General features: G+C 39.4%; 1 protein-coding gene across 1 annotated transcript in view; it reads right to left on the bottom strand.

Annotated features, from left to right (window-relative positions):
- Positions 1-5,940: 5,940 nt before the first annotated feature.
- ttc12 (tetratricopeptide repeat domain 12) overlaps positions 5,941-11,068 on the bottom strand; it is a 40,234-nt gene continuing 35,106 nt past the window's right edge. The window contains exons 19-21 of the mRNA XM_048562334.2: positions 10,789-10,888; positions 8,799-9,024; positions 5,941-8,204 (exon numbers count right to left, since the gene is read on the bottom strand). Of these exons, the coding sequence (XP_048418291.1) occupies positions 8,135-8,204; positions 8,799-9,024; positions 10,789-10,888 (396 nt within the window). The 3' untranslated portion in view covers positions 5,941-8,134. The remainder of the gene's footprint in view (positions 8,205-8,798; positions 9,025-10,788; positions 10,889-11,068) is intronic.

Below are 11,068 nucleotides of genomic sequence, written 5' to 3'. Positions count from 1 at the left end.
TAAAGGCTGCTAACATCTCCCCTGGGTGATGGAAAGTTCCCACATGCATGAAGGGGCTTCCTGTATCACTATGATACAATAGAAAGTAGCAGCTAGTCTCACAGATGGCACTGCCAGGAGTTCTGAAGGTTTGATTTTGGCCAGAAATTCTGTATGGCCAAGGATAACCTATGGTCTTATAATCATGGTAACTACAGAGTCGATCTCCTCAGTTGCTGCTCCCTCACTGCACTCACCCTGCTGCCTCAGGGCAGACAAAAATGGAAACTTAACAAACCAGCCACAAGTCACAGAGTTTTAACTTCCTGGAAAGAGGCCCTTCACTCCATCATGTCTGCACCACAGTCATCAGACATTCATCTATTCTAATCGCATGTTCTTGCACTTGACGCATAGCCTTGTATTCCACAGCATTTCAAGTAATCATCTAAATGCTTTTTAAATGTCTTGAGGGTTCCGGCCTCTACCCCCATTTTAGACAGATTATTCTGGGTGAAAATACTTTTCCTTGAAACCTCCTGTTCTTCAATTTAAAACCTGGTTATTAGCCTGCCTGCTAAAAGGAAAGGTTTCTCCCTATCTACTCTGTCTATGCCCCTCAGAGCTTTGTACACCTCAATCAGGTCCCCCTTAGCCTTCTCTGTAGTAAGGAAAATAAACCCAGCCTATCGAGTCTCTTGTCTGGACCTTACAGGACAGCATCAGGCCATTTGGCCCATCCAATTTATGCCAGCAGCTCTCATTCCTCAGGTTTATTGAGCCATGTTGCAAGATTCAGGGCTAAATTCTGAGGATGGGTCACCGGACCTGAAATGTTAACTCTATTTCCTCCTCCACAGATGCTGCCAGACCTGCTGAGCTTTTCTAGCAACTTTGTTTTTGTTTATAATTTACAGCCTCTGCAGTTCTTTTGGTTTTTATTCAGGGATAAATGTTGCTCAGGACTCTGGAATCAAGCCCTCCATCCCTTCACCAAATAGTGCCATCGGTGTGAGGCTAAGAGATGGCAAACACCTTCTCTGTAAAGCAGCAGATCTTACAGTGCAGTATCCATCAGTACCACACTGGGAGTGTCAGCCTTGTGAGTGGACTTTCCATGTGACTCAGAAACAATAGAGTTTCCAACTGAGCTAGAGCTTGACTTTAAATGTAAAGCAACCCAGAAAGTATCAATAAAGAATTATAAGATTTGGGTCATCTGCTACGTTATAAGGTGCATAGTCATTGGCAGGGCCTCTTTCAGAGAGCAGAGTTGTTTTGTGGTAAAATGAAATGGAATTGTGCAGGGTCAGGATTTTGTCACTTTGGCACATTATGGGAATGACACTGTATTGTAATGAGCTTTTATCTGAGATCAGGATCTGAATGTAGTCAAGAACACAACCCATAATGACTACTAGGTAATAAAATGTGAGGCTGGATGAACACAGCAGGCCAAGCAGCATCTCAGGAGCACAAAAGCTGACGTTTCGGGCCTGGACCCTTCATCTCTCTGATGAAGGGTCCAGGCCCGAAACGTCAGCTTTTGTGCTCCTGAGATGCTGCTTGGCCTGCTGTGTTCATCCAGCCTCACATTTTATTATCTTGGAATCTCCAGCATCTGCAGTTCCCATTATCTCTCCCATAATGACTACTACCTACCTCACAAAAGATGATGAATCCTCACAGAACAAATGGCAGCATTTCACAACCAGGTTCACCCTCCACAGTTTGTGTTTTGCTTTGAAGATATTTGCAAAGCCTCCTGACGCAATCTTATTGAATGATTCGAAGTCATCACACAAACCAGCCTCCCATCCATTGACTCCATGTATAATTCCCACTGTGTCAGAAAGGCAGCCAACATTATCGCACTCCAGTTGTACTCTCTTCCACCCTCTTCTCCCAGGCTAAATTCTGAAGGAAGGATCACTGGACCCAAAACGTTAACACTTTTTTTTCTTCACAGATGCTGCCAGACTCGCTGAGCTTTTGCAGCAATTTCTTTGTTCCTGTTTTATAGCATCCGCAGTTCTTTCGGTTTTTACCTAACTATTAGAGTTCATCTGTTCAGGAGAGATGTTAGGAAGCACTTTTACACATAAGGTGTGATAGATGTTTGGAACACTGTTCGACAAATAGCCATGGATGCTGGATCAGTTGTTAATATTAAATCTCAGAAAGACAAATTTTGGTTAAGCAAATGTATTAAATGTTAGGTATTTTGGGCCACAAGCGTTTATGTGGAATTATGTCACAAAACGGCCATGGTCTCGTTTATGACAGAACAGGCTCGAGGGGTTGAATGGCCTACACCTATTCCTATGTTCCTACTGTTATGCCATTTTGTAGCACTTGTCTCACAGCCTTGTCTGCTTTGGCATTGCAAGTGCACATCTAAATAAAGCTAAAAATACTGTCAAAAGTTAGATCAATTAATTTCGTGCTAATGAGGGTTGCCACAATAATTTTAAAGCTTTAAATTTCATATTTAAAGGGAGTTCTATTCCTTCTGTGGCCAATGTGTTTAAGTGGTTCCTTTACTGCACTGGAAATCAGTGCTGACCAACACAGAGAAGTAAATAAAGGCACCAGGTATCTAGATACTTGTCTGATTAGTCAAAGGCAGAGTGAGAACTAGATGGCTGTGAAAAGTCTTTTCCAGCTTCTAAATGTCATGCTATATGCTGAAGGTATTTCAGGTAGTTTCTTACACAGATGGAGATCCTAGAGCTCCTTCCTCTGGTCCAACAACTCTGCAGGAATAATTTACTGTAGCAACTGTTGTGAAACTAATAAGACTATTGTTTGCTAATTCAAAACTAATAGAATGTGTACTGAGACAGATAAGAGAAAGGAATTATTAGACATGTTTAAATCCATGCTTGGAATTATATTTTGCAGTGCTTCTGGTAATAAAGCCAGCATAGTCCCAGCAATCATAGTGCCTTTCTGTCATTAGAATCTGATGGCTAGTGGTGTTTAACCTCAGAATCATCACACCCCAGCAAGGGGAGAGATTGAGAAGGAGAGTTATTTCTGGTAACCTCAGTCACTGAAGAAATTGAACCCATGCCATTGGTGTTACTCTGCATTGTAAACCACCCAGACAACTGAGCTAATTAAACCCCACTTCTGGCAATAGCTAAGTTCATGTAAAATGTTTCACAAGCCCATCTTTATTAAATTTTTAACTTTGCTTTTTTTCTTTAAACTGGCACTGTCAAAAGTTGAATAACGTTTCAAGGAGTTTGCTGCTATAGACTGGAGTGAAACCGTGTTATGATACTGTGATGTGCATGAGGAATCTTTTCAGGATACTATCTACAGTTCTGGAGGCACTCTCATTGTAGCTGAAAAAGACAATGCACATCCAGAAAGAATAATTGCTGTATATGTTGGAAACATTTTGGGGCAGGCTATCTGAAATTAATGGGAATGAATGATCCCTGTTGAATTGTCTGCAGCTACAAAACTAATCTCAAATTCTCATTTTCTCTTCCCATTTGCCCCATGAATATTTATGGCAATTCTATATTTGCAGTCATTGTGGTTTCTATCTTATTTCTTCTCCGCTAATGGAAGTAGTGGCAAGTCATACTGGAGAGTAGCTGTTAGCCTTTAATAAAGCAATGTTTTTATCAAGCTGCAATTTCTTTTAATGTATGCTTATCACTGATTTGCTGCTTTGGAACTTTAGCACTGCTCCCACTTGATACATTGCCTGGTCCTTTGTTCACCTACTGGTTTATACCCACAGCCTGGGATGGTGACATCTTTACTGGTTGAGGCACTTAAAACATTGGTTGCATATCATAAAACGTCTAGCATAATGGTTCATGGTCTGGTATCTAGAATGGGACATGAACACACAAATTCTAAGTTCAGATTGTTATGCTCTGAGCAACTTTCCCCACAGCTTAACTAGTGACTGTCAACAGATTATATAAGTGTATCTGGCTGTTGATCCTTTCTACTCTCTTAAATCGCTTGATGCAAATAATCTGATTAAACACTTTCAGGTTAAATTTCAACCTTTTCTGTTTTTTTTATATTGTTTAATGCAAATTACTCAACTTTTTGGCCACTCATCATTGGAAATTTTCATTACTCTGCAACAGCTTCACAACATGAGCTGTTTTTATCCCAAATTATAACCTCAGGGTTGTTTGAATTTGCAGAATTTTCGAAGTTTTTTTCTTAGGCAGTGAAGTCAGTCAGAAACATGTAATTCTATAATTGAATATTCAAAGTCTTTAGCCTATAGTGAAGTTAGACTGATATAGTGATTATAGCAATCAGCACTGAACTGCATTCAAGCGTGGCATTCATCCAAATTAGAAACAGTAGACTACTTGGCCCCTCATTGCTACAATTGCCAAATTTGCTTATCCAAATTGGCAGATTGCTAGTAACCACTGACAGCCCAATCTTTGAAATTAAAACATCCGATCTCAGTTTTTCTGCATCTCAGATGTGGTAGGGTTGACAAGAAAGCACTGTTCCCATAAGCTCAGTTGGCTAAGTGACCCACCCAATTAAACATTCAGAGCAGAGGAGAGAGATTCCAGTTATGCATTAAGGATTAGAGATAGTGTATGGTTGGAGGAGCATCGATTGTCTGAGGTACTGTCTTTCATATCTAATGTTAGAATAACACCCTGTCTACCTGTTCAGAGGAATGTAAAAGATTCCATAGTACTCTCTGAAAAGTCAAGCGCTACACAACACACTTCATTTGTTGTCCTAGTCACAGTCCTCTCTCAACCAACACTTTTTTTTTGCTTTTTCAGATTGAGCTGTAGGCAAATTTAGTTGGCATATTTGCTATGCAAGAGTGACAACCTTTCAGAAAAGCTATCGTGGCTGTGAAACATGAAGAATTTTTTTTTCACCATGTATTGAATACAAATAGCTTTAGGTTTAGACATTGGTCTTTGAATAGAATGTTGAATCAGCGACTTTGTTGTTGGTTGCGTCCAGCACTAGCAGCCACAAAGTAGAAGGGCATCACGGCAACATCAATGTGGTGAGCCCAGTGGCAAGAGATGCGACACTGACATGGGTGGGTCTGGCGCAGCTGGCAGCGAGGTGCTGGCAGAGGAGAATCAGCCCAGTGGCAAAACATGGCAGCTGAAGAGTGGTGACTTCAACACTGGTTGGGTCCGGCATAGATGGTGGCTTAGCGAAGGAGAGATGGCAACTCAGGCATCGTTGATGATGAGCTGGCTCAGGATGGATGGACTCTCTTTAAGATATATCTTTCAGTTTTCTTTCTTATACTTAAAACTTTTCAAAATGGTGCCGATCTTCGCAACAGTAGAAAAGCATTTCACCGTATTTTGTTTTTCTCACTTTAAATACATATGACAACAAAATCATTCATTCATAATATGTATTGTGCTATACACAGACTCCAAATGCATAAAGAAATTAATTTTGATTTTAACAGACACACTAAGGATGGAAGAACTGTTTCAATGTATGAAGATGAAAGGAGAATTTGCAAATTGACATTAACAGTCCAGATGCATTTTACATACATCCAATTTTCCAAAATCTATTGTGAGAGCTAAGTATTGCAAAGATTCAGTCCTGCAAACAAGTTACATCACAACTTAACACACGCAGTATCTATTATACAATATTAATATCTGAGACAACAGGATTTACTACCAATAGGAGTCATCCAACAGTTTTTGAAATTCTAACAAATTAGGTCCACAGTTCTTGGAACACCTTAAAATGTTGCTGTGGAAATCTTAGAGTAAAATGCTTAATGCATTTGTGCATAATCTTTTTATCCTCTACTTTAATGGACGTGTAAATCATATTTTATTGGATCAACTTGGAGCACGAGGTCTTCAGCCTGCACAATTTCACAATCAAACTGTAATAAACGTCTGGAATAAATTACTAGGAAAGGCCACTGAAATGGACCACATAAATTGAAACTCAACATACAAATAAATGCATTTTAATGAAAGTGAAAAATAATGTGATAAGGCTAAATTAATAGCAGAGGTGGTTGAATTATATAAAATGAGACAGGTTTATAAGGTTCAACAGTCCATTTTCACTTACAATTACAACAATAACACATCAATGTAAAAAGGATAGTCACAAATTAAGATTTTTTTTAAAATTGGAGTTTCAGCTAGTTTCTAGCATGAGCTTTATTCTAGTGACTTGAATGAGGTAGTAATGCACAATTGTTATTTTTCCAAAATTCCCTAGATCCAAGAAAAGCTCCATCAGACTAGAAAGTAGCAAATATAATCCCTCTGTTCAAGAAGAAAAGGAGGCATAAAACAAGACAGCTACGTGAAAACTATAAGGGAAAGTTTTAGAATCGGTCATTAAAGAGTTATAGTTGGCCACATAAGAAAACTCAAGATAATCAGGAAGATTCAACATGGTTTTGTGAAAGGGACATCATGTTTAATCAATTTATTAGAGTACTTTCAATGAATAACATGTTGTCGACAAAACAGCCTATAGGCACACTGTAATCAGATTTTTTCAAGCCATTTGATAAGATGCAATATTTAAAGTTATTGCAGAAAATAAAACCTCTTGGTGTAGGGGGTAAAATATTGACATGGATAGAAGATTGTCTTGCTGGCAGAAAACAAAGTATACAGCAATGAGTCTTTGTCTGGTTGACAGGACGTGGCAAATCCCTCTGGGCTATGAATTGGAGACCCAAATTTGTACAATTTACATCAATGACTTAGATGAGCAGAGTAAAGGCACAGAACCTAAGTTTAAAAATGACACAAAGATAGATAGGAAAGCAAGTTGGTTTTGTTGACATAAGATTTTTGGAGGCAGATATAAATAGATTGGGGAAAATTATGGCAGATATGAATATATGATGTGAGAAAAATGTTAACTTGTGTGTTTTGGCAGGAAGAATGAAGAAGCAGAGTATTACTTAAATGGAGAACACTTGAAGAATTCCAAGGGACAATTGGACCTGGATGTTCTTGTGCATGAGTCACAATAAGTTAGTATGCAGGTGCAGCACTGAATCAAGAAGGCTAACAGGAGGCTATCTGTTACTTTGAGAGGGTTCCTACATTAAAGTAGCAATATCATTATTCACTTGTAAATGGGCATTGGTGACATCATATTTTGTGCATCATATTTGGTTTCCTTACATAAGAATAAATGCTTTGGAGGTAGTTCAGAAAAAGTTTTCTGAATTGATACCTGCAATGTGTGGATTGCTTTATGAAAATAGGTTGGACAGGCTGGGCTAATTTCCATTGGAGTTTAGGAGAGTGAGGGATGACTGATTAAAATGTATGATGTCCTGAATGTTATTGACAAAGCGTAGAAAGGATGTTTTGACATGGAAAGGCAGTTTTCTCTGATTGGTAGGTCCAGAATTAGGCATTATTGTTTTGCATTTTTAGAACAGAGATGAGGAGAAATTCTCTCTGAGGATTATGTGACTTTGGGACTGTCTCAAAGGACAGTGGAAGAGAATAATTGAATACTTTCAAAGGCAGAGGTAGATAGATTCTTGTTAGGCAGGGGAATCAAAGGTTGTCAGGGGCAGATGGCAATGTGGAATCTGAAACACATACAGATCAGTTACAACTTTATGAAATGGACAAGCAAGCACTCAAGGGGCTGAAACAGCCTACTTCTGCTCCTGTTTCATATGTTTGCAACCAAAGTCCAGAGTCCAGGATATGACCAAGATTGGAAAACATAGAAAAGATGGTTGAATAAAGAAACAATATCTAACACTGGAACTGAAAATATTGTCGTAATTTGGGTGGATGGAATAATAAGTGAGGGAAAGCATTCCAAATGTTAGAGATAGTGGTAAAGAATAAACTGGCAAAGAGGCTGTAATAATGAACACTGGTTACAGCATAGATTGAGGCAGAGATCAGGATGCTGCTTTTGCTTTTGAAAGAGTAAGTTAATAAAGTTTGTGGGAGTACTGTCCATAGCAGTATTGATTAAATGGAGTTAGAGTGCACTGAATGTCAAATCAGCCCTAAGCTGAATCTATTCCATCAGCAATTAATAGAAGTTCCAAAACATCCATAAACATAACCAGTCTCTTCAGGTAATTCCTAGGATGCATTATCTTCAGCCCAGCAAATCCTGAGTCACAGTTCGTAAGGTTACATTCTCACTTTATGTATTTCATGCAGGACGTAAGAATTTCCAATCCGTGTAATTCTCGGAGCTCAGACCTATGCCTAAATACAGCAAGAAAACATTTGTCAATTTCAGCGAGAGCCGTTCCTTGTTAAAATTTAATATTAAAATCACATAAATCTCTGGCAGGTTTTAACTCATTAAGACAAAGTCTATATCAAAAGCACCAGCTCAAGATGGTGTCGGATTCCAGAAATGCAGGCTCAATTGGCTCTGCTAGTGCTACCTAACCAGGGGAAACTTCTTCACAATTAATCGCAGATATGAACATGAGCATTTGGACATTTATTGTCTATCCTATGAGGTTACTCACATGAATGAATGGAACATTCCAAGGTTCATGTGGTGCTTAAATATGAGCATGGCCTAAGTGACCAATGGTTTGTTTCCAAGCAGTGAACTCAAATCAAATGTTTGTAATGATACAGCTAAAGAGCTCTAGTCACTCGCGTCTGACGACTCCTATTAAAGAATGACACAAGTCACATCTCAAATAATATTAAATTTTAAGTTTAAATGACATGGAGACCTGGAAGTTTTTAAATTCATGTCTCACTAGTTTCATTTATTCTGCAGTCCATGTGGAACTGCAGGTATGTGATAATCCTTCCACTTGAAGAGTTGTTAAACCTTACCTGGGTTCTGCCAAGCAAAGTTTACCCAGAGCGATTGCTGCATTCTGCTGGAGGCCACTTTCCTTGGCATCACCACCAGCGTGCTTTAGCAACGTTCTGACAATGTCAGACTTGAGTAGAGAAGTAGCAGCTCCAGGGATCTCAAAGCAGTGCGAAAGGCAAAGGGCAGTGTTCCCCACCACTAACTCATCGTCTGAAGACAACAGTTTCCTTAGACCACTGAGCTCTGAAAATAGACAACGGAATGAGAGAGACAGAAGCTTAGGAAATGTAGACGGGTTTTGAAAAGGTTAATCAATGCATTGGCATAAAAAATTGGAGTTTCAGCATCAGTACCAGTCCTGAATCAATTTGTTGGTACGAAATGAGCACAGCAGCCAGGGCGCTTAAAATTAATTCTGGAAATCAGGACTGGAGTCAGGAGGAAGAACTGCTGCTGAAATATCAAGACTCTACAGCAGCAAAGGAACAACTTTCAGAACTGCAAGGTATGAAGTTTGGGGCAAAGACAGAACATGGAAAACAAGAAAACAGAGAAGGTATTTTCTCACAAGAAACTCAATGTCAGACGAGATGCCGGTCTTGGGACAGCGCTGTTCATTAATTGTCATTAATTGGAAGCCTCAACAGTTCAAAAGGCAGAAAGCCCAAGGAGGGAGCCAGCAGCACTGGCTGGGCATCAGTCCCACTGGAAGCGGTAAGTACTGTTGACACAGAAAAGAGAGTGCACAAATGCCTCCTGCTGAAACTGAAACATACTGTTGTTCAATATGGAAGGTAACCAGTCTACATAAACTGTTAGAACCAAGGTCATTACCTGTTCATACTTGCAGTTCATTCATTAAGCAATGATAGCCCAAGACCTGCCACCAATGACTGCACCACATTTCTGCCTGCCTCCAGACTCATCTGGGGAAGGGGAAGGGGAAGGGGAATCTGATGCAGAGAAAATGCCACTGAGCATGAAAATTGAACCTAAATTAGCCTAACGGGCTCCCAGTTTCTGTGCAGCAGACAACTTGCTACGATTCAAGACATCATCAGGGCAGTCACTTCAATCTGAAACTATCTAAAACTCCTGCCTGCCCCCTGCCTTTGAAGCAAAATCCATTGTATTTACAAACTTCAGAAAGGGCTCATGAACCTTGTGCAAAGTTCACACTTCTTTTTAGGCTGTATCTCATGAATTTCATAAAGCTGTCTTCAATGTAATCAGCATGTATAGAAGCATATGCAGTACAAATAAAAACAGAAAATGGATTGAGTGTACAACAGATCAATCAGCGCAAGACAGAAAAATGAAGGCACAGTAAAGTTGCTACACTATCAAGCACTCAGCATTTACCTTGGACATATATTCACAATCCTTCCTCATTGTTAACTTTAATTTCATGGTAGCAACATCAGCAAATACAATGCTAATAGAGTGTTTTTTTTTAAAATCAAACCGAGTACTCTGCAGGCCTTAAAGGTGCACTTTCTGGTGACAATGGTCACTACCATGCAGCCAATAAAATTAGGCGGATAATTGAGTTATCTTACTCTTTCAGGCTCTTATTATATGTTCTACGCCTCTATATTGCTTTTAGTTTCAAGTACTGGAGTGAATGTTTCTTCTAAATGATGGTTATGGAGTATAAGTTAATAATGACTGTGTACAGTTATCATTATAATAACATTCCGTTCACCATTAATGATGGAAAAATACCAGAAAGTGCTGTGTGTAAGAGTTTATAAATAGGCCCGAAACGTTAACTCTATTTCTCTCCACAGATGCTGCCAGACCTGCTGAGCTTTTCCAGCAATTTCTGTTTTTGCTTCTAATTACCGCATCTGCAGTTCTGTTGGTTCAGTTTATTTAGTTTATAAATAGATTGTGCTATATTTCAATACACAGAGTCCATCCCACTCAGCCCCAGATGTCCTGCTCAAGATTAGTGACAAAGTCATGTTTAAGTCTGCTCTCATGAGAAGATAAATTATCACATACTTTTATCACATTTAACAATCTCTTCACAGGCATGTTTGCTGTGACTGCTGCCGACAGCCAAGATTTTCACAGCATATCGCGTAGCTGTCTTACCACCAACCTGAAACACAAACAAATCAAGCCATGGGCGCATTCAGGGTGAGAGTCAAGCAAACAGGTGAGTAAAAATTCAATCATCTTTCCTTTTTCTCTGCTTTAATTGCCCTTCTCCATGCACACTGAGGTTCACAATCATACTTCCTCCCCTACCTCCCAACTCCCACACCACTAGCTTATCATC

The sequence above is a fragment of the Stegostoma tigrinum genome, chromosome 32, assembly GCF_030684315.1.
Source record: "Stegostoma tigrinum isolate sSteTig4 chromosome 32, sSteTig4.hap1, whole genome shotgun sequence".
Classification (NCBI taxonomy): domain Eukaryota; kingdom Metazoa; phylum Chordata; class Chondrichthyes; order Orectolobiformes; family Stegostomatidae; genus Stegostoma; species Stegostoma tigrinum.
Note: the sequence above shows the minus strand (reverse complement) of the source record. Positions and strands in the feature narration are given on the sequence as shown.